This window comes from Ovis aries, chromosome 8 (assembly GCF_016772045.2).
Source record: "Ovis aries strain OAR_USU_Benz2616 breed Rambouillet chromosome 8, ARS-UI_Ramb_v3.0, whole genome shotgun sequence".
NCBI classification, from domain to species: Eukaryota; Metazoa; Chordata; class Mammalia; order Artiodactyla; family Bovidae; genus Ovis; species Ovis aries.
In genome coordinates, this window is record NC_056061.1 from 53,519,043 (window position 1) to 53,544,203 (window position 25,161).

The 25,161-nt window shown below is 36.2% G+C and overlaps 1 protein-coding gene across 12 annotated transcripts in view; it reads right to left on the minus strand.

Annotated features, from left to right (window-relative positions):
* PTPRK (protein tyrosine phosphatase receptor type K) overlaps positions 1-25,161 on the minus strand; it is a 618,756-nt gene that overhangs the window by 39,452 nt on the left and 554,143 nt on the right. For 4 of the 12 annotated variants that reach the window (XM_042253446.1, XM_060419595.1, XM_042253444.1 and 1 more), the window contains exons 14-16: positions 8,479-8,617; positions 5,418-5,447; positions 175-335 (exon numbers count right to left, since the gene is read on the minus strand). In XM_042253446.1, coding sequence (XP_042109380.1) covers positions 175-335; positions 5,418-5,447; positions 8,479-8,617 — 330 coding nt within the window. The remainder of the gene's footprint in view (positions 1-174; positions 336-5,417; positions 5,448-8,478; positions 8,618-25,161) is intronic. The other 8 variants (XM_027972454.2, XM_060419597.1, XM_027972452.2 and 5 more) reach the window with 3 other exon arrangements.

The window sequence follows — 25,161 nt, forward strand, 5'->3', positions numbered from 1 at the left end:
ACTGAAAACAAGCCTTCTGATAAACTCGGTTGTACTCCATATCACTTTTTCTATTTCCAGTTTCTTCTTCCACTCTGTCTTATTTCCCCTCTATTCAAAAGCTAATGTGTTGAATTCAGAGAGAACTTAAATAGCTTTAAAAGTCATTGATCAACATTTTGGTAAAGAACTTACATCTTGGACTAAAATTATGTTGGTCCATGAAGGTGATGGAAAGAGGGTCTTCCGCATGCAGAGTGCTCTGATCAGCATAACTTCGATCCATAGCATTTACCATGTGTGTCATTTCCTGCCGGGTGTTCCCCATCGCATCTTTGCGTTTCTTAGCAAGCTTGCTGCCAAGACAAATACGAAAGGGAAACCTTAGCGTGAGGCTTGAAGGAGAACTGACACCAGCAGTAAGTAGTTCAGGAAAACCCGAGGGTAAAGATATAGATTTGTTTTAGAAACTCTAAGAATATGTCATAATTTCAGGAATTAAGTTTAACATCCAAACAATATTTGTTGATTGCTATAAAATTGTTTTATTTGTCATATGGATATTTTAACATTCAAGCTGTCAACCCAAATGTCTCATCACTTCTTGTATTTTATCATTACAATAAATTATCATAAAGCATAACTATACTTTATTAAAACAGTAAGTAAATGCTTCCTTAGTAGAGTTGTTCAAAGAAAACAAGTTAAGGCTAAATTTTGGTTTTCCTTCTGGGTGATTAACACGCTTGATCAAAACTTCAGAAGATGTTCTGTGGGAATAACATGACTACTTTTTCAAGTTTATTTTATTACAGTCATCCAGTTAAAATAGACAAACTCTATTCTTCATTCTTTGCCTTTTTGTTCAGTAAAAATGCAATGTGTAGAATTAACATTTTAAAATATATTTATATAACATTAATCCAAACCTAATCAGGAAATTTGTAGAATAAACTGCAGCTTGATACAAGGCAAACACTCAGGAATATATGGGGAAATTATGTACTTTATAAGAAAAGTACTTTGAGAAAAGTTTGGAAAATGCTGTGTAGAGGTATTATGCAAATGATCATAATATTAAATAATAAACATGGTCAGATCCTAAAAATATGTTTCAGAACCCCATGGCAGAGTGCCAACTACAGAATGGCCTTACAGATGCAGCAAAACAAACGACACAGGAGATTTGGAAATGAGCAGAGTTAGACTTTTGAGCTCCTCAGACACTGACATCTTTATCTTACATATCAAGGATGTGAAATCCAATCTGGTTCATTGTGAATGTTACACATGAGACATGCAATTAAAAAACTATTTAAGGTATATAAAATTCATTTCATATTAATAAAAAGAAAAGGACTCTAAATGCCTATAGAAGCCAGATTATGTTTCTAAGTTTATGGCAGCAGTTTAGGTGCCTTGGAAATATATTTTAGTTATTTTAAGAATAACATTTCTCAGCTGGATTATTAACTAGGATAAAATTTTCTGATTCTCATTAGTATCTGTACTAGAATAAATATACTGATACACTACAAATATGTTAGTTATTTATTTAGTAGTTGTATTTATGTCCAAAAGCTTTTCCTTTAGAAAATTAATCTATTAATTTGATAGCTACTCATGTGTGGGATATTTTTCTCTGAGAATTATAGTACTTAGCCTCAAGCATACATACCCAACAATATCCATTATATTGACATAGCATATATGACATCTAAGTAAGATAGTCATAAACTAAGCTTTAGGGATGGAAATGGCATTATACATTTTAGAAATAATAACAATGATAAGGATAGTATTATCAATAATAAAACAACGACAAAAGTATAACAAAAACTACCACCACCACCACCACCACCACGTCGTCACAACCACCATCACCACCACCATTATTTAGCAGTAATACTTGCTCTATTCATTGAAATATGTCTTTTTTCTAGGCTAGTGGGCAAAAGCTCTGCAAAACTCCTAACAGGTTTTAGACAGGGAATATAAAAGTGTTGCTTCCCATAGTGAGACAGCACAGGGAAGGGTGGGGATTATGGGGAATTGGAGAGCAATTTAGGGGGCAACTTACCTAAGTGAACATTGGCATTTGATCCCAGAGTAGTTTCTAATTTTAAAATTATTTTTAAAGAGAAGTCATGAATCTAAATATGTATATTTTCTTATTCTTTCAAGTGGTCCTATTTTTTGGAAGAGTGTATGGGACAAATTATACATCAGTAGGTCATAGGTTATTCTACAGCCTTCACTTTTCAAACTTACCTCTAGGATAGTTCCAAACTTGCCTATGGGCTCTTTGTCCTTCGGCCTACAATATTCTTTTATCTCTAATATCTGGTTAACTTCCAATTCTGTCTTGCCTCATCAGGGAGACTTCTCTAACTGAGCATATATAACCTTTCTCAGACTAGGTTTTCCTGGTAGGTATTTTTAAACCACCATGTTTTCTGCCTATAATAATACTTATCACATTATCATTGCAAGTACCCTTCTGTTTTTCCCACTGTGTGTTCCATGAAGGGAAGAACCCTCTATATAGCCCTAGCACTCAGAGCAGTGTCTGGCACAGAGCAGACACTCATTAAATACTTGTTCCAATGGATGAATTAGGTCTCTTATATGCTCGGCACTTGTCATTTGTTAACTCAATTAATTCTCAGATCAATGAACTGAAGAAGGCATGAGATTTCTAATTGTATAGATGAGATCACTGAGGCTTAGACAAGTTAAATAACTTGCCCAAGGTTATTAATCTAATAAGCAGTAAAGAATGACCTGCTTCCAAGGCCTAAGCCCTTATACTATATCCAGTTACTTTTTTTTAATTGCCACATTACCATGTGTATTATAATATGAAGCAGTCACTGCTCTAAGAGTTAAACATTAGTTGTTATAAATTTGAGAAGAATGTGGATGTAGCACAAATGCTTTGCCATTTTAAAGTTTAAAAAAGAGTTGAAGAAATAACTTTCAGTCTTTGTTTCTTGGATAAGAAGAAAGAATAAATTCATTCCTTAAAAATTCTGAGAGATTGACATGGCTAAAAATAAGACAACTTGAAATTTGGATTAAAAACAATGTAAAAATTTGAAGACAGATAGTTTGAAGCAAATGGTAAAGACATTCAAAATTTGAGGCTTTACCTTAAAATATATAATTTAAACATTTTATGATTGAGAAAAAATAAGAAGCAATGAACTTGTCAAATGGATGACAGGTAAAAGTTTTCATAGCAATGAAGGATTTTTACTTTTCAGATTCACAAAACTTTGTTAGTAGATAGACTATGAGAGAATATATATAAAACCTTTGTTGGTATCTGCCAACCATGTATTATCAGCTTTTTCTTATACCTTAATCCTCACAACAACCCTGTGAGGTAGGCTTTATTTCAGGTTATTACAAAAGAAATAAATATTATCACCAGAGTTAAGTGCTTTGATCAAGAACTGACAGTTACTATGACGATGCCAATGAATTTTTAGTTCAAAGATTACATCTGGTTTTCTTTTAAATTTTACAATAATTTATTTCTACATTTCTTTTAAAAACTGTCTAGTTTAGATTTGCTTCACTAGATCTGTTTAAGCAGCTTTTAAATACATAAGTCTGTTGAACTTTTTTCTAATCATGATTGATAATGCCAGGAACCCTAAGTACTTCAGTAACAGTATCAAAGCCTAATACATAGTCTAGAATACAGAAATGCCACACATCTATAATAAGGCAATCCAATCCTAATATTATAGATAAATGGATGGCTAATGGTAACCTTACTGATGTTCTCATAATTAAATATTTATCGATTCTTGCATGTTTGATATTTTGTCTCCATCTGAGAAACCAGCATATATAATGTATGCTTCAGGACAGTTAAACAGATCATTTTGCAACTACTTGAGTTTGACAGATGTGCAAATGACTTTCATTATCAAAGCAGCCAACAGCATAAACTTCTGCAGGTGGAAATATGGGTGGGCTATAAAGAGGAAAAGTGCTTCATCATTGTATGAAACGGTACATTTAATTACCTTTGGCTTCATCAAACATGGTTTAACAAGGATATTATGATCCATCACAATAAGCTAGGAGCACTGTTACTTTACACTTGCTTATTTTATCAGATATTAAAAAGCCAAATGTTTATAATATTTAAACTGTTGGCAGAATTCTGTTATAGTCATTGAGACTCTCACCAAATCTTTCTGTAAAGCGAACTTAAATTTACTTAGTGAAGTAAATACTGTGGGATATATGCTCCAAATTCTTAATCAAAATCCTTGACTCTCAAAATTTGGTGGATCAAATATTGATCAAGCAATGACCAAGAATACTCTGTTGTATCATTCCTTTGGATTGAATGTATACGCTGGAATTTAAGGTAATAAGCTGAGAATGATTAGTGAAACAGACTGGACAAGACTCTCCTTCCTCATTAAGAGTAGCATTTCATACTTAAGCATAGGAAGAGCTAAAACTTTGGAGCACAAAAAAGGATATGTAACACCTATTATGTTTTGTTTAGTTTGACACCCTTTCTTTCTTTTTGGTCTTGGTTTTACAAAATCATTGTCCTATTTAAGTCATAATAAATAAACTTGAAATTTCTTCTCTAAAAAGATTTATTTATTTATCACTGCCACATTATAATTTTTATCCATTCGTTTTCACCAGAGCATACTGATTGCCTACATAGCTAAACCAAAGGTGTTCTGAAGTCATAACCGATCCCAGATTCCTGGAAATGTGGAGAGAAGTTATCACAGTCAGACCTGAATTGATTTGCATTCTGTGAAGGCATTTTGAATGTTCTTCTATGAATACATCAGTTGGGTCATTATTTCAGATATAACAGTGTGGCTCAGACGGTAAAGAATCTGCCTGCAATGGGGGAGACTTGGGTTCGAGCCCTGGGTTGGGAAGATCCCCGGAGGAGGGCAAGGAAAATCACTCCAGTATTCTTGCCTGGAGAATCCCTATGGACAGATAAGCCTGGCGGACTACAGTCCATGGGGTTGCAAAGAGTCGGACACGACTGAGCAACTAAAGCACACACATGTAAAAATAGGTATTAGTGAATTGCAACCACTATCTCTACCAGATGAGTAAGATATCATATTGATAATGTACAGGTTTGACTTAAGTATGTAAATGATGTTTTGGGATATAGACTATGACTACTTATGGAAAATCATAAATAAAAATTAAAAGTAGCTGAACATACAGAAATACAATATCCCTTTTTAAAAATAACCTATTAATAAAATAGGTTAATAGGTATACTTTATAGCTTTAGAGTCCAGAAAAATATATTTTTTGCAGTCATCAAAATTGCAAACATTCTGTTTTTTGGTTTGTTGTTTTTTTTTGAAAAGGGATACTGCATCTTTAACACATGTAAAGTCGTATATCACCCATTTTCTACTTACAGGTAGTAGGAGTAAGAATAGTAGCTCCTCCTGGCAAGCAAATCACAGACAGTGGAAAAAGAGAAGCAATGGTGAATGAAAAGCGTGACTCTGTCACATTCAATAAAGCAGAAAAATGTGCGTTAAAAAGTAAAATAAAATAAAATAAAATTCATGTTTTTTTTGTTGTTGGATTTCAATTTGCTCATGCATTGGTTAGATATTTTTTGCCATGCAATTAAACAGACAGATATGCAATAGAAAATAAAATTTTAAATACATAATTTGGAAAAAATAACATGCTGACTTTTCTATAGCCAAAAAATTGAAAAATTAAATGGATTGTGTATTTTTAACATGCAGTTAAGCATAATATCATCCATTACCATCTAAATGTCATGACAGATGGAATAGCTGTGTATAGAACTTCTACACTAAATTGACTATTTTTCTTTAAATATAAAACATAAAGATCTATTAGGATAATATAGAATATATGCAGAATGACACATTAATTTCTGTAAATAAGTCATTATATCTTAATATACAGGTACATACATATATTATGTGAATATACATATGTACCATATACTATATATGCACAAAGGTATTTCTACAGCAGATGTATGTGACCATGATATCATATACATTTACTGTACTGAAACATAATTTCAAATTTATGTTTGGAATTATTAATGTATTCATGCTGCAAATTTAAAATAATACATAACCAATGGAAAAATGGCATACATTTGGAAATAATTCAACAGTGATTAAATTAAAATGACTTTGCATTTTGAAAGATGCAATATCCCTTTTCTTAGCCTAGAAACTTACTTTATATGTACCCTTCACTGCAGAATTTCACTAAATTCCAAACCATTTCTTTATACAACAACCAAAAATACACAGAATTTTTTTTCAATGTGAGAAATACACCTACGTATATTACTCCTAGTAAGCGATAAAGTCTTGAGTAATTAACAATTTCCCATAAAAGTAAAGATAATGCAAGGCTAAAATGATTTCTTTTCCATTATTTTTATTATAAATTTGTATATTAGCATATCATATAGGGAGACTACATGATATACTAAAATTGTTAACTTTGATCCTATCTAACATTGTTATAATACCTATACTTTTGTGTATGTATAATAAACATATTTATGATTAAATCATACATAATATATGTGTGATATACTACATATAACTAAAAGTTATTATGACGTTTCTTAGATAGGTAAGGAATTCTTGGTTATATTATATAGAAGATAATATACCTAAGCATGTAACTTTATCTACCTACAAAATTGCAACTTCTCTAGTCCTAGAGGTAGTGATGAGGAAGAGAAAAATAAAAAAAACAAAAACCTTAGCATACTTTCTAGTAGAAGACAATCAATTAAAGCATAACTATGAAAACTCAAACATTAAACATTTTAATATAGAGGCTCTTTATCCAACCATTTAAAACATGAACCAGGAAAAGAATTTGATGCATTAGGCAGTTTTAGAGAGTTGTCAGAGCATTTTAACCACACACAAAAATCATGCTTAGAGATTGTTGTGATGTACTTTAGAAAATTTATGTTTCATTTTTGGTTATTTTTGAAACAAACAGCCACAGATTAGAAAGGCTACAACAACAAATAAGTGTTTTCAAATAATTAACCAATAAAACCAGTATTAACCCAATTTTAACTAAGACATAACAAGAGGCCATTTTCATGTTTTCATATCCAGCCTGAAGTAGCTGAAATACTTTTAACTCTAAGGCAAAGTTAGCTCTCTAAATAGAGAGAGTTTAGTTTAACTCTCCAAATATAAATTTAAACTAAGTAGAAACATAAGATCTGAAAGTTGTATTCAATGATTTTATTGCTCTTGATTGGCAAATTTATTAGCAAAATGTTTAAACCTTCCTGTCTCAAATATGATATAATTTCCAACCACAGAGGTAGACAACAGCAAAAAGAGAAAGCACTATTGGGGAAAGCACGTATGTAGCTAATTTAACACAAAACACTATAATGCATACCTAATGTTTCTAATGCAGATGTGTCTTCTCCAACATATATATCTCCAGGGGGTAATTGTAAAGAGGCAATACATTAAAATAAACTCTTATGGAATCATTAAACATGTAGTATGAGTCATCTATAGTATTAATGATTTATTTTGAGTACAAAATAACAATCATAATAGTATATGATTTAGTATAAAGTAAGCAACATCTTTTATTATATTCAATATAATTAATGAATGAGAAATACGTCTGTACACCAATATTTTAGAACTATACTCAGCAAAGGTTTTTTAGTAATCCTTCCAGATTGTAATATTGTTTAAAACATATGATTGGAAGGATTGGAGAGTTCCATTAACTTCTAAAACAATGCCTTACAGATAATGATATTTTATAGTATAAGAAAAAGTTCAAATTATAAAAAAAGTATTCTTTGATATGCTTTCTGGTAGATGTATACCTTAATCTACCAAATATAATTCAATTTAAATTCCTGTAGGTCTTAATATCTTCATATAATTCCAGAAGATGGCGATATTGATTGATATAGTATAAAACACTAATGCTCAATTTAAAAATTTGGTTCATACTAAAGTACTAAGGTATTTAGTCAGTGAATATTAAATACAACTTCATAAAATAATGTTCATATTTCTCATCTTATTTGTAGTCAGCATTTAGAAAAACAGTAAAAGTACACAATAATTCATAGAACAAATATCATAATAAACTCTTATTTTGCCATGTGTAATAAAAAAACTTCAAAACATAAGATACCTTAATATCTCAAGCATTTGAGGAATTTAATTCATACACTGATTTCAAGGTTAAATTGACAAAAGCATATTTTATATCCAAAATTAAACTGCAAATAATCAATTAGAATTTATTTTCCAAGCAGGAGAAATATACTTAGATGCTGGCAATATTGTTAAAATTCAATTCTTGTTTATTCTCATTTAAAAAGAACTCAGGGAAACAAAGAAGTGTCTGAAAACTAGTAACCATGACATAAACAGTGAATGAGTGGGACAGAACAAAATCAGGTCTTACCTCTTTTTTACAATTAATATGACTACTAGGAGGAGGAGGATGAACACCAAAATCCCAGCACTAATTCCTGCGATTTTCACCACTCTGTCAGTCTGCTTGGCTGGGTCTGGAATCACTTCTGGTTCTTCTGTTGCTGCTGCTAAATGAATCAAAAAAATACATTACTGAAAGCAGCTAATTATCACAGAAAAGAAAATTATTCCCAGCTAAAGATTACTACAGAAAGATAATTTGTTTTATTTGAACAAAAGTAACTTGAAAATATAAATATGGTAGCATGCTAAACTCCAACATGAGAGATTTAAGGTTAAGGGAAGTGTTTTTTGAAGAGGGATGTTGTTAACATAAAAAAATAAAAGGGATGATGAACTATTTTTCTCCAAGTGTCCTTAAAAGTTAAGGACATAGGATTTTTAGCCATGAGTATAGTGGAAAGAGATGAGGTTGGATTTAGAGATTCATTCTTTTATCACTTCATTCAGCAAGTACTTCTCTGCACAAATGCAAGGTGCCATGCATGACCCTTTAAGGCAGTGTCAATGGCATTTATCTGGGACACAAGGGTTATAGTGTAAGTGCTGGAGGTATGAGTTTATGATATGATTTAAAAGATTTGAAATAAATCGCTGGTTTGGAGGAGGACAAGAATAACCAATGGAAAACAAATTTGTCAAGGAATATTTGGCATCCTATTAACAAATAAAATCCAGAATATAAACTTGAAAAACAGAACATTGAGCAGATAAAAGTTTTTTTTAAATTCTTTGTATCTCCTCACTTTCTTTCTTTCTCAAACCAACCACTATTCCTCACATAAAAAAACAATATCTTAAACAATCTATAAGCTCCAGTAAGCCTCTGAAGACATTTTTCTTTTATTTGCCTTGAAAACTGGCAAGGAAAACATTATTATCTACATTTTACAGATTAAAAAAAAAACAAAAACCTGAGGCTTAGAGACACAGAAAAAATTGTAAGTTGCTCAAGAACAGAGACAAAATCTAACACATCTATCTTCTAAAACAGCATTTCTCAGTGTTTCCAGGTCCATGGCCCCTTCTTGCTAAGAATCAATGTGACAAGAAAACAGGTGATTCTTAGAATTAAGCACATTTAGGAACCTGCCTAAGAGAAACCCAAGTAAGATGGTAGGTGTTGCAAGAGCGCATCAGAGGGCAGACACACTGAAACCATACTCACAGAAAACTAGTCAATCTAATCACACTAGGACCACAGCCTTGTCTAACTCAATGAAACCAAGCCATGACTGCAGGGCAACCCAAGACGGGTGGGTCATGGTGGAGAGGTCTGACAGAGCGTGGTTCACTGGAGAAGGAAATGGCAAGCCACTTCAGTATTCTTGCCTTGAGAACCCCATGAACAGTGTGAAAAGGCAAAATGATAGGATACTGAAAGAGGAACTCCCCAGGTCAGTAGGTGCCCAATATGCTACTAGAGATCAGAGGAGAAATAACTCCAGAAAGAATGAAGGGATGGAGCCAAAGCAAAAACAATACCCAGTTGTGGATGTGACTGGTGATAGAAGCAAGATCTGATGCTGTAAAGAGCAATATTGCATAGGAACCTGGAATGTCAGGTCCATGAATCAAGGCAAATTGGAAGTGGTCAAACAGGAGATGGCAAGGGTGAACGTCGACATTCTAGGAATCAGCGAACTAAAATGGACTGGAATGGGTGAATTTAACTCAGATGACCATTATATCTACTACTGCGGGCAGGAATCCCTCAGAAGAAATGGAGTAGCCATCATGGTCAACAAAAGAGTCTGAAATGCAGTACTTGGATGCAATCGCAAAAACGACAGAATAATTTCTGTTCATTTCCAAGGCAAACCATTCAATATTACAGTTATCCAAGTCTATGCCCCAACCAGTAATGCTGAAGAAGCTGAAGTTGAATGGTTTTATGAAGACCTACAAGACCTTTTAGAACTAACACCCAAAAAAGATGTCCTTTTCATTAAAGGAAACTGGAATGCAAAAGTAGGAAGTCAAGAAACACCTGGAGTAACAGGCAAATTTGGCCTTGGAATGTGGAATGAAGCAGGGCAAAGACTAATAGAGTTTTGCCAAGAAAATGCACTGGTCATAGCAAACACCCTCTTCCAACAACACAAGAGAAGACTCTACACATGGACATCATCAGATGGTCAACACTGAAATCAGATTGATTATATTATATGCAGCCAAAGATGGAGAAGCTCTATACAGTCAACAAAAACAAGACCAGGAGCTGACTGTGGCTCACATCATGAACTACTTATTACCAAATTCAGACTTAAATTGAAGAAAAGTAGGGAAAACCACTAGACCATTCAGGTATGACCTAAATCAAATCCCTTATGATTATACAGTGGAAGTGAGATATATATATTTAAGGCCCTAGATCTGATAGATAGAGTGCCTGATGAACTATGGAATGAGGTTCATGACACTGTACAGGAGACAGGGATCAAGATCATCCCCATGGAAAAGAAATGCAAAAAAGCAAAATGGCTGTCTGGGGAGGCCTTACAAATAGCTGTGAAAAGAAGAGAGGTGAAAAGCAAAGGAGAAAAGGAAAGATATAAGCATCTGAATGCAGAGTTCCAAAGAATAGCAAGAAGAGATAAGAAAGCCTTCCTCAATGATCAATGCAAAGAAATAGAGGAAAACAACAGAATGGGAAAGACTAGAGATCTCTTCAAGAAAATTAGAGCTACCAAGGGAACATTTCATGCAAAGATGGGCTTGATAAAGGACAGAAATGGTATGGACCTAACAGAAGCAGAAGATATTAAGAAGAGGTGGCAAGAATACATGGAAGAACTGTACAAAAAAGATCTTCAGGACCCAGATAATCATGATGATGCGATCACTAATCTAGAGCCAGACATCTTGGAAAGTGAAGTCAAGTGGGCCTTAGAAAGCATCACCACGAACAAAGCTAGTGGAGGTGATGGAATTCCAGTTGAGCTGTTTCAAATCCTGAAAGATGATGCTGCGAAAGTGCTGCCCTCAATATGCCAGCAAATTTGGAAAACTCAGCAGTGGCCACAGGACTGGAAAAGGTCCGTTTTCATTCCAATTCCAAGGAGAGGAAATGCAAAAGAATGCTCAAACTACCACACAATTGCACTCATCTCACATGCTAGTAAAGTAGTGCTCAAAATTCTCCAAGCCAGGCTTCAGCAATACATGAACCGTGAACTCCCTGATGTTCAAGCTGGTTTTAGAAAAGGCAGAGGAACCAGAGATCAAATTGCTAACATCCGCTGGATCATGGAAAAGCAAGAGAGTTCCAGAAAACATATATTTCTGCTTTATTGACTATGCCAAAGCCTTTGACTGTGTGGATCACAATCAACTGTGGAAGATTCTGAGAGAGATGGGAATACCAGACCACCGGACCTGCCTCTTGAGAAATCTGTATGCAGGTCAGGAAGCAACAGTTAGAACTGGACATGGAACAACAGACTGCTTCCAAATAGGAAAAGGAGTACATCAAGGCTGTATATTGTCACCCTGCTTATTTAACTTATATGCAGAACACATTGTGAGAAATGCTGGACTGGAAGAAACACAAGCTGGAATCAAGATTGCTGGGAGAAATATCAATAACCTCAGATATGCAGATGACACCACCCTTATGGCAGAAAGTGAAGAGGAGCTAAAAAGCCTCTTGATGAAAGTGAAAGAGGAGAGTGAAAAAGTTGGCTTGAAGCTCAACATTCAGAAAACGAAGATCATGGCATCTGGTCCCATCATTTCATGGGAAATAGATGGGGAAACAGTGGAAACAGTGTCAGACTTTATTTTTGGGGCTCCAAACTCACTGCAGATGGTGATTGCAGCCATGAAATTAAAAGACGCTTACTCCTTGGAAGAAAAGTTATGACCAACCTAGATACTATATTCAAAAGCAGAGACATTACTATGCCAACTAAGGTCCATCTAGTCAAGGCTATGGTTTTTCCTGTGGTCATGTATGGATGAACTGTGGTGTTGGAGAAGACTCTTGAGAGTCTCTTGGACTGCAAGGAGATCCAACCAGTCCATTCTGAAGGAGATCAACCCTGGGATTTGTTTGGAAGGAATGAAGCTAAAGCTGAAACTCCAGTACTTTGGCCACCTCATGAGAAGATCTGACTCATTGGAAAAGACTCTGACGCTGGGAGCGATTGGGGGCAGGAGGAGAAGGGGACGACCGAGGATGAGATGGCTGGATGGCATCACTGACTCGATGGACGCGGGTCTGAGTGAACTCCGGGAGTTGGTGATGGACAGGGAGGCCTGGCATGCTGCAATTCATGGGGTTGCAAAGAGTTGGACACGTCTGAGTGACTGAACTGAACTGAGGAACCTGCCTTAAAGCAGCGATCACAGTGTCAAGAGATGATGGCTGAATGAACAAACAAGGGGATCCCTAAATCTAATCTCAGACCTTTCTAGTAGATACTTAAATTCCCTTTTAACAAGTATCCATTTTCTATATTCAATCCTTTCTTCTTTAGCTTTTCTCTCTTGGCTTCTACTTCCAACATCTTCTTTCTCTATAAAGTGTAAAGTGTGTGAAAGTGTAGTTGCTCAGTCGTGTCTGACTCTTTGCGACCCCACAAACTGTAGCCTACCAGGCTCCTCTGTCCATGGGAATTTTCAGGCAATAGTACTGGAGTGGATTGCCATTTCCTTCTCCAGGGGATCTTCCCAACCCAGGGCTCGAACCCGGGTCTCCCGAATTGTAGACAGACGTTTTACCATCTGAGCCACTAGGGAAGTACAAACCCTCACATTTTAATAACTGCTCCAGTGTTTCAACTAGACACAGTCTCCTCCCAAAGGGGAATGACACAGGTTAACTTTTATTTTATCCAAGGAGTAAATGAAAAAGAACTAATAAATCAGGTATCCAATATCATTTCATAAAATGGCAATTGAAAGGTAAATCAGTAGGAAACATAGTTTGAAGAAAAGTGTTACAGAGAACACAGTTAACTCTCCAAAGTAATTCACTATAACCATCTTAACATATTATTTCAATTGGATAGGATAAAATTCCCCATGGATCAGTATCTGATAACTATAATATATTCTCAAGAAAGAAAAGCAAGCCTTCAGTTTGTTTTTTCATTAAGCAAGGAAATTATCCTTTCTGATGACACTTGCCATATATCCAGGCTTCAGGGAATTTCCAATCTCAAATAGAGGTTCAGTTCAGTTCATTTCATTCGCTCAGTTGCTTCTGACTCTGAGACCCCCTCGGACTGCAGCACGCTACACTTCTCTGTCCATCACCAACTCCCAGAGCTTGCTCAAACTCACGCCCATTGATTCAGTGATGCCATCCAACCATCTCATCCTCTGTCATCCCCTTCTCCTGCCTTCAATCTTTCACACCATCAGGGGCTTTTCCAGTGAGTCAATACTTTGCATCAGGTGGCCAAAGTATGGAGTTTCAGCTTCAGCATCAGTCTTTCCAATGAAAAGGACTGATTTCCTTCCAGGATTGACTGGTTTGATCTCCATGCAGTCCAAGGGACTCTAAAGAGTCTTCTGCAATACCACAGTTATCAATTCTTCGGTGCTGAGCTTTCTATATAGTACAACTCTCACATCCGTACATGACTGTTAAAAAACCATATTTTTGACTAGTGAACCTTTGTCGGCAAAGTAACGTCTCTGCTTTTAAATATGCTATCTAGATTGGGCATAGCTTTTTTTCCAAGGAGCAAGCATCTTTTAATTTCACGGCTGCAGTCACCATCTCCAGTGATTTTGGAGCCTAAGAAAATAAAGTCTGTCATTGTTTCAATTGTTTTCCCATCTATTAGCTATGAAGTGATAGGACTGGATGCCATGATCTTAGTTTTTTGAATGTTGAGTTTTAAGCCTTCTTTTTCACTCTCCTCTTTCACTTTCATCAAGAGGCTCTTCAGTTACTTTTTGCTTTCTCCCATAAGGGTGGTGTCATTTGCGTACCTGAGGTTACTGATATTTCTCCTGGCAATCTGGATTCCAGCTTGTGCTTCATCAAGCCCAGTACTTTGCATGATATACTCTGCATATAAGATAAATAAGCAAGGTAACAATATACATTTTAATGTATTCTTTTCCCAATTTGGAACCAGTCCTTTGTGCCATGTCTGGTTCTAATTGTTGCTTCTTGACCTGCATACATATTTCTCAGGAGGCAGGTAAAGTGATCTGTTATTCCCATCTCTTGAAGAATATTCCACAGTTTGTTGTGATCCACAGAGTCAAAGGCTTTGGTGTAGTCAATAAAGCAGAAGTAGATGTTTCTCTGGAACTCTTGCTTTTTCTATGATCCAACGAATGTTGGTAATTTGATGTCTGGTTCCTCGGCCGGCCTTTTCTAAATCCAGTTTGAACATCAGGGAGTTCACAGTTCACATATTGCTGAAGTCTGGCTTGGAGAATTTTAAGTATTACTTTACTAGCATGTGAGATGACTGCAATTGTGCAGTAGTTTGAACATTGTTTGGCATTGCCTTTCTTTGGGATTGGAATGAAAACTGACCTTTTCTAGTCCTGTGGTCACTCCTGAGTTTTCCAGATTTGCTGGCATAAGTGCAAAGTGCAACACTTTCACAGCATCATCTTTCAGGATTTGAAATAGCTCCACTGGAATTCCATCACCTCCACTAGCTTTGTTCATGGTGATGCTTTCTAAGGCCCACTTGACTTCACATTCCAGGATGTCTGGCTCTAGGTGAGTGATTGATTATCTGGGTCGGGAAGATCTTTTTTGTACAGCTCTTCCATGTATTCTTGCCACCTTTTCTTAATATCTTCTGCTTCTGTTAGGTCCATACCATTTCTGTCTTTTATTGCGCCCATCTTTGCATGAAATATTTCCTTGGTATCTCTAATTTTCTTGAAAGGTCTCTAGTCTTTCCCATTCTACTGTTTCCCTCTATTTCTTTGTATTGATCACTGAGGAAGGCTTTCTTATCCCTCTTTGCTATTCTTTGGAACTCTGCATTCAAATGGGTATATATTTCCTCTTCTCCTTTGCCTTTTGCTTCTCTTCTTTTCTCAGCTATTTGTAAGGTCTTTTCAGACAATCATTTTGCCTTTCTGCATTTCTCTTTCTTGGGGATGGTCTTGATCACTGCTTCCTGTACAATGTCACAAACCTCTGTCCATAGTTCTTCAGGCACTCTATCTATCAGATCTAATCCCTTGAATCTATCTGTCACTTCCTCTGTATAAACGTTTAGGGATTTGATTTAGGTCATACCTGAATAGTCTAGTGGTTTTCCCTACTTCAGTTTAACTCTGAATTTTGCAATAAGAAATTCAGGATCTGAATTTTGCAATAAGTAATTCAGGATCTGAGCCACAGTCAGCTCCAGGTCTCGTTTTTTGCTGACTCTATAGAGCTTCTCCATCTTCAGCTGCAAAGAATATCAATCTGACTTCAGTATTGACCATTTGGTGATGTCCATGTTTAAAGTCATTTCTTGTGTTGTTGGAAGAGGGTGTTTGCTGTGACCAGTGTGTTCTCTTGGCAAAACTGTTAGCCTTTGCTCTGCTTCCTTTTGCACTGCAAGGCCAAACTTGGCTGTTACTCCAGGTATCTCTTGACTTCCTACTTTCGCATTCCAGTCCCCTATGATGAGAAGGACATCTTTTTTGGTGTTAATTTTACAAGGTCTTGCAGGTCGTCACAGAATCGTTCAACTTCAGCTTCTTCAACATTAGCAGTTGGGGCATATACTTGGATTACTGTGATATTGAATGTTTGCCTTGGAAATGAACAGAGATCATTCTGTCACTTTTGAGATTGCACCCAAGTACTGCATTTCAGGCTCTTTTGCTGACTATGAGGACTACTCCATTTCTTCTAAGGGATTCTTGCCCTCAGTAGTAGATATAATGGTCATCTGAATTAAATTCCCTCATTCCAGTCCATTTGAGTTCACTGATTCCTAAAATGTCGATGTTCACTCTTGCCATCTCCTGTTTGACCACTTCCAATTTGCCTTGATTCACGGACCTAACATTTCAGGTTCCTATGCAATATTGTTCTTTACAGCATCAGACTTTCCTTCCATCACCAGTCATATCGACAACTGGGCGTTGTTCTTGCTTTGGCTCCATCTCTTCATCTTCCTGGAGTTATTTCTCCACTCTTCTCCAGTAGCAGATTGGGCGCCTACTGACCTGGGGAGTTCATCTTTCAGTGTCCTATCTTTTGCCTTTTCATACTATTCATGGCAAGATTCAAGGCAAGAATCCTGAAGTGGTTTGCCATTCCCTTCTCCAGTGGACCACATTTTATCAGAACTCTCCACCATGACCCATCAGTCTTGGTTGACCCTACACAGCATGGCTCATAGTTTCGTTGAGTGAGACAAGGCTGTGGTCCATGTGATCAGTTTGGTTAATTTTCTCTGACTGTGGTTTTCATTCTCTCTGTCCTTTGATGGATAAGGATAAGAGGCTTATGGAAGATTCCTGATGGAAAACTGTCTGTGTGGGAAACTGGGTCTTATTCTGATATGTGGGGCCATGCTCAGTTAATCTTTAATCTAATTTTCTGTTGATGGTTGGGGCTGTGTTCCCTCCCTGTTGTTTGGCTTGAGGCCAAACTGTTGACTCTTGCCTCCTGGAGACCCACAGGCAAGTCTGACTCAGACTAAATTGCTTACCACATTTCAAATACATGTTACGGTTCAATTCATCAAAACATGCATTAAATATACTGTAGATCTCTTCTTTCCCAATAGCCACGGTAAGAATGCACATGTATATCACTGTGCATGTTTATGTAACTATATTTACATATTTATCTATGTATACATACATATTCGATAAAAACAGGGGTAGTATATTTCAAAGTTGGATATAAAACTAAAAGGAATATATTTATTGTTTGCAATTGTCAAATTGGATTGGCTTGACACAGTTACTGCTTGAGATAGGGAGACAGAATGTTTGATGTAGAAATCTCTAGAAGAAACTTGAGGGCACACAACAAATCATCATGATTGACGATTTAAAGCTCACACTAATAAGGGTCTATGCTACACATACTTTTCAGAGGGTAAGAGTAATTCCTTTGTGATTTTCTGCCATAACTCCCAGAATTAATCTTTTTGCAATCCTTTGGAAGATTATTTCTTGTTTAATGAGGTAAATCTATTTTTAATATAGCATTTTAATTCAATTAAACAAATGCTATTATGAGATAACTTTACAAGGATATTATGCTTTAAGTAGCATATGTTATATTTCATAAGAATCTTAAAAACTACTAGGATCATCCAAAAGTAGACAACTCTGACCATATACACAGTATGAACAGCCAGCCTTAATACTAACTGCAATTAGTAATTATATAACAAAAGCGACATGCAGGTGATGGCTAAACAATTTCAAACACAGAAGATTGAGAAGTTTTAGAAGTCTCATTTAGTAACACTGATTTCCTCATGAGTTAATCTAAACATATTTCCAGAAATAAAAAGTCAAATCTAAAAGTAAACTTCTCATCAAAGATACTGAAACCCTGCAGGTGTATTCAGGGTGCAAAGTAGTGAAACATTTATAATTTATTATGTAAAACAGTGTTACCACTTTAAAGTCATAGAATATATGTCCTTATAAAACACTGGACTTCAATTAATATTTACCAAGTAGCTAAGAAAGAAAAAAAAAAAGAAAAAACAAAGCTTCTTCATCTGAATTGGGTAAGACTGCTTGTTTGTCATGATTATAAGTCTTGTGCAAAAGAGTTGTTTGTCAATGCTTCAGTTCAGTTCAGTTCAGTCGCTCAGTTGTGTCTGACTCTGCAACCCCATGAATTGCAGCATGCCAGGCCTCCCTGTCCATCACCAACTCCTGGAGTTTACCCAAACTCACATCCATCGAGTTGGTGATGCCATCCAGCCATCTCACCCTCTGTCGTCCCCTTCTCCTCCTGCCCCCAATCCCTCCCAGCATCAGAGTCTTTTCCAATGAGTCAACTCTTCACATGAGGTGGCCAAAGTACTGGAGTTTCAGCTTTAACATCAGTCCTTCCAATGAACACCCAGGACTGATCCCCTTTAGGATGGACTGGTTGGATTTCTTTGCAGTCCAAGGGACTCTCAAGAGTCTTCTCCAACACCACAGTTCAAAAGCATCAATTCTTCGGCACTCAGTTTTCTTCACAGTCCAACTCTCACATCCATACATGACCACTGGAAAAACCATAGCCTTTACTAGAAGGACCTTTATTTGGCAAAGTGATCTCTCCTTCCAAGGAGTAAGCGTCTTTAATTTCATATCTGCAATCACCATAAGCAGTGATTTTGGAGCCCCCCAAAAATAAAGTCTGACACTGTTTCAATGCTTCAAATTAGTATAAATCTTGAGTGGAGAAGGCTAATCAAATTCTTCAGGAAGATGCGATTTGGTGGTTGTTTTCCATTGATTGTGAATCTTCCTCAAAGTCTTTAGTTATGACTTATTATAACCAACATTTTTTATTAAATGTCTGCATAAATTTATTACATTAGATACCTTAATCACATGCATTTCTTCAAGTTTTTGCTGTACTAAACCAAGGAACATAAATATTCTATTTAAAATCATTCAAGCTTAGAAGATTCATTAATGGAAACACAAGCAGTAGCCCCTAAGTGAGCATTTTCTATTTTCTTCAAAGAGAGCAAAAAGCTATTACAGTGACTGCACCCCTGAGCCCCATTTATAATTTATGCACATACACAAAGGCAATGTGGAGCACCTTTTTCAGAAATGCTTTCTTTTGCCATAAATCTTTACCTTTTTTATCTGCCAAAGAATATTCCAAGAGTCCCCAGTGTTCTGAAGCCAAGAGCAGCATAATTCTTTGGACAGCAGGAAAATAACTAAGGCAGTATTTTACATTTATGGAACAAATTTATGAGATGTATTTTGGAGCAAAAATAGTTGAAGTAACTTTACTTAGGTAAAAAACATACAAATACCTAAAAAATACATAAATTTAATTAAAAAGAAAATTACACAATAGGTGCAATCATACAAGTACAATCCATCTTCATGATGGATATTAGCGATAGAAGCCCCTAAGTACAATATATTAGGTGATCTCATAGTGTCTTTAGAGACACCAACATACTGCAAATCCTCTAGGTATTTTAATAATGCTTTCTTTCCTCTTCAGTTATAATTCTGGAAACTTGTTTATACTTACTTCCCAGTTATTCCTTATTACCTATAACCAGGCTGATGTCCCCTCATGGCACCAATCAATCCATCATCACCAATGTCTCTAATGACTGACTAGTTACTGAGTTCAATGTATACTTATTTCACGCAACCTCTTGATAGCATCTGACATTACTGTCTACTCTATCTTCTTGAAACACTCCTTCCTGAGGCTTCCATTATTTGATCATCTCCCAATTTTCTTATGATGCAGGCTTTTTCTTTCAAGATCTCCACTGTGAGTCCCTCCCTCATTTCCTTTAGAAAATAGATGCTACTTTGGGTTCCTCAGTGACGACCTGAACCTCCTGACACAGGTTTCCATACTTTTGGCTTGCTATCCATGCTGATCACTATCTATGCTGATCACTCTCAGATCAATACACAGTAGCCTCCTCCTTCCAATTCAGTTTCACTTTCTACTGTTTCAGTTTCCTGTAGCACACTGTCATCTAAAAATATTAAATGGAAAACTCCAGAAATTAACAATTGATAAATTTTAACTTGCATACTGAGTAGCATGATGAAATTTTGCACCATCCCAATCCATCCCACTCAGAAACCCTAACCATCACATCATCAGCTCCTGACATCCAACCATCAGCTTCATCATGGCTGCATGATTCAGGATCATCCTAAGCAGATGATCCTCCTTCTGACACATCACTAGAAGGTCAATAGAAGACTAATGCTAAGACACAATGTTTTTGTCATTTATCTTGCCTCATCTTATCAAGCAGGCATTTTATCACCTCATATCACTGCAAGAAGAAGGGTATATGCCATAAGATATTTTGAGAGAGAGATATATACCACATTCACATATCTCTAACCAAGGACTCCAATCTGAGTTCCTGACCCATGTAGTCATTGGATTCTTTTATATGTCTACATTCAATGTAGGAAAGTCACTTTCAAAACACCATATCCAAATCTGAACTCATAATCTTACCCTTACATCAGTTCCTCCCTAGTGTATCTACCCTTTCAGAAAATGACATAACTTTCTACACAGCGTTCAAACAGAAAGCTGAGCATCACTCTTGAATGTTCCTCTCCTTATATCTAGGATTAACATATAATTTATCATTCAAATTGGAATGCGTTTGAAAGTGAAGGGGGATACTCAATAATTATGCTGGAACAAGAGGCAAAAACTAGAATTGTCCTGGGCAAACTGGCATGCATGATCACTTGACATTTTTTCCCCTCACACAATTAATTGCAAAGTACTACTACTTAAGTATCTCCTGTCTTGGGCGCTCAGGGCCGGTGCACTGGGATGATCCTGAGGGATGGGATGGGGTGGGAGGTGGGAGGGGGTGTTCAGGATTAGGGACACATGTACACCCATAGCCGATTCATGTCAATGTATAGTAAAACCTGGTACAATATTGTAAAGTAATTAGCCTCCAATTAAAATTAATTAATTAATTAAAAAAAAGTATCTCCTGTCTCTACTTTTTTTATCTCCACTGCTACTACTACTACTTAAGTTTGGTCAACATCATCCTTTACCCAGATTACACAGAAGCCACTTGTTTTATCTCCCTGACTGCTGCTGCTGCTAAGTCACTTCAGTCGTGTCCGACCCCATAGACGGCAGCCCACCAGGCTTCCCCGTCCCTGGGATTCTCCAGACAAGAACACTGGAGTGGGTTTCCATTTCCTTCTCCAATACATGCCAGTGAAAAGTGAAAGTGAAGTCGCTCAGTTGTGTCTGACTCTTCGAGACCCCGTGGACTGCAGCCTACAAGGCTCCTCCATCCATGGGATTTTCCAGGCAAGAATACTAGAGTGGGGTGCCATTGCCTTCTCTGCTCCCTGACTGCATTCTCTGCCTAATCCACATCAAAACCCACACTGCAGCACAAAGTCTTTCTAAGACTTCAACTGTATCATGTCACTCCTCTAACTAGAACTCTCCAAGGCTTCCCATTGTGGCTAAGTCCATGAAAGCAGGGACCATGTATTATTTTGCTTACCACCACATTTCTAATAGGACCTGGAAAGGTGTAATAGTACAAAATATTGGTTGAATAAATAAAAGAATAAAACTAAACTTGCCTATGGTTGATTATAATGATACAAAGAAAATCAGTTATCTTAAAAAAACACAAGGATATATATGACCAGGCATACATGTTGTTTTTTTTGGGGGGGAGGGGGTGGTTTTTGAGTATTGGCATAAGATGAACCTCTTATACAGTTTTTAGGAATAGTAAGTGACATAATGGGACTTCCCAGGTGCACTCGTGGTAAAGAATTCACTTTCCAGTATAGGAGACATGAGACGCAGGTTTGATCCCGGGTTAGGAAGATCTCCTGAAGTAGGAAATGGCAACCCAATCCAGTATTCTTGCTTGGAAAATTGCATGGCCAGAGAAGTCTGGTGGTCTGCATTCCATGGTGTCACAGAGTTGGATGTGACTGAGCATACACACACACAAATCATAATGATGGGGAAAGTGTTTTTTATAAACTGAAGCATGTGTAGTGGAAAGTAGAAGTATTAATACATTCTGCTGCTTTGGATTGGAGAAGGCAATGGCACCCCACTCCAGTACTCTTGCCTGGAAAATCCCATGGACGGAGGAGCCTGGTAGGCTGCAGTCCATGGGGTTGCTAAGAGTCGGACATGACTGAGCGACTTCACTTTCACTCTTCACTTTCATGCGTTGGAGAAGGAAATGGCAACCCACTCCAGTGTTCTTGTCTGGAGAATCCCAGGGATGGGGGAGCCTGGTGGGCTGCTGTCTATGGGGTCACAGAGAGTCAGACACGACTGAAGCGACTTAGCAGCAGCAGCAGCAGGAGCTGCTTTGGATAGAGACAGCCTAGATATTAGCCCTTTGGGTCTTTCATATAAAAATTAAAAGTTATGAATAGGGGAACTGATATTACTGAAAAACAGTTTTTAAAAACTCTTAGCAGTCTATTGTATAAATATATAATGATGAGTTTTGTAAAGTACGTGTTATTAATTAAATAGTCTGCCACAGTGGATGGCTAAGCCTTAAGGGCATCTTGAAGCATGCATTATTTAACTCAGTGATCCTTTGAAGTCACTTGTTTCATCATGTCATATGATTTTATGAAACTTGTCTAGTCTTAGATTATTGAATAAAAAATAGGGTCTATCAGAGTTTTATATTGGTGAAAAGTGAAAATAGCTATATGTCACACCTTTTTTTTAACTGAAAACAAGAATATAGTTTTGTTTTTGTTTAATAAAGATATGGACATTAACTCAAAATTACTGATGTGGAAAATAACAGTGAAGAAGTTTATGGAGGCTTTAAACATCTATGATATAAAAGTATAGATTAATATTACAAATATGTTAAATTAATTTCACACTGCTTAAGGCATCTTTTTGAAATCTTAGAGTATCTAAATTTGTTTTTAAACCCATAGTTCAAAATGTTACATAAAATCCTGAAGAAATAATAGAAATACTTTTTGTAAAAGCAAAAGAAATAAGTTAATACATTTCAGAAATGTACTTAAGGGTCAAAAACTACATAAAATATTATTTTTTACTTCATAGTATTCAATGAAGGGCAAATTTAGTTTTACCTATGGATTTTTCATTAAGCTTCCCATTTCAATTTAATCAGTTAGGTAAAATACAGATTTAGGTGTTCTCTTACTTCTTAAACACAATTGAGTCTGTCTACTATGTTACCTCTGAAATCTGTCATTAATTCTTGATTGTATCTTCTCACTAACTCAGATCAAGACCCAGTCATCTTGCTTTTTCACTAAGCCTTTCTGCTTCCCATGTAGGCCTCCTCAGATTTATCCTCTACATTGCCACCAAAATGAGTTTTTGAAAATGCAACGGTGATTAAACGAGTCCTTTAACTGCTTTCTATTCAAGAGGAATGGCAGAAGTTCTTGGTATGACATATAAGGCCTTTCAAAACTAAGCTCTAATCAACCTTTATGATCACGTCTGCTGACAATCACTTTAGGGTACCTTACACTAGAATCAATGAAAAGCTTCAGCCATTCCTCAAATACTCAAAATACTCCTTGATCTTATTCCAGGGGTTGGCAAACTGTGGCCCCGTAGATTGTATCCAGCAGATTTTGACCATAACTATTACATCATTGCAAATATTCAACTTTATAAGATAATGCCAAATTGTTACCCATTTAACATACTCACAGCAGTGACTTAGCATGCATGTATTAGAGAAGGAAAAGGCAATCCACTCCAGTATTCTTGCCTGGAGAATCCCAGGGACAGAGGAGCCTGGTGGGCTGCTGTCTGCGGGGTCGCACGGAGTCGGACACGACTGATGTGACTTAGCAGCAGCAGCAGCAGCAGTGTATGTAAACCCTGTTTAAATTACACCTTAACACTTTGCATTATCAGAATTTTGTAATTTTTGCCAATTTAGGGCTAGAAAATGATATCTATTATGCCTTTGATTACTAAAATCATCTTTGAGATACTTATTTGAAGTATTTATATCTATTTCTTTTCTGAAATGCTTGGTGTACAACTTTGACCAATTTTTTTTTCCATTTGGTTTTCATCTTTTTTTATTGATTTACAGTAATATTTTATGTGTGTACACTAATTCTTTGCTAGTTATATGTGCTGCAACTACCTTCCATTGGGTGATGTTTCTTTCACTTTATATATAGAATATCTTGATACAGTAGTTCTTAATTTTAATGAAGTCAAATATATTAATCACTTATTTGAATTAATAAAAACAATCTTTTCTTTTTTTCCCTAAAAGTTTTAAAACTGTGCACTTAATATTTAACCCTGGATCTATATGGATTGCTTTCTGAGTATAATATACAGTAGGAAGGTATTTCAGTCCCCTCCACCTTACATAAACATCCAGTTTCTGTGGACAACTTTTAAATTGATCCAATGATCTACAAAACCACTTATGTCTTATATCTAAATTACATAAATGCAGGAATTCAGTTTCCAGATTTTCCATTATTTCCCAAAAGGAAATACTCTGTGCTGATATAACATGGTTTTAGGTTACTATAGCTCTATAATATGTTATAATATATCATGGGCATGTTTCCATGTGTAGTCCTCTCCTTCTGAAGTATCTTGGCTGGTCTTTATATTTTGCTATGGATAACTTCTTCAGATTAAAGTTTGGCTGATAAATGATCCCTTCACTTCTGTCAATGCTGCTGTCAAAGTAATCCAGCCAAAAAGTTATTTCTAAATTTAAAACCTGTGGAAAAGTTCCATTTGATCTTTTGCAAATGGTTCTTTGTTTAGTTACTCTTGATAGCATCTTGCTAATCTTTGTGGTTTGCATTTTTGTTTCTTTAAATATTTTGTACAGAGCTCTTAGTTCTTTCATATTCTGTACCCAACAACCCAATCCCTGCAGTCCTTTGAGAATTAAGATCTGGGTTGTTGTTGTTTTTTTTTTGCTATACTTCACAGTGAATTACTTTCATGAATGATCGG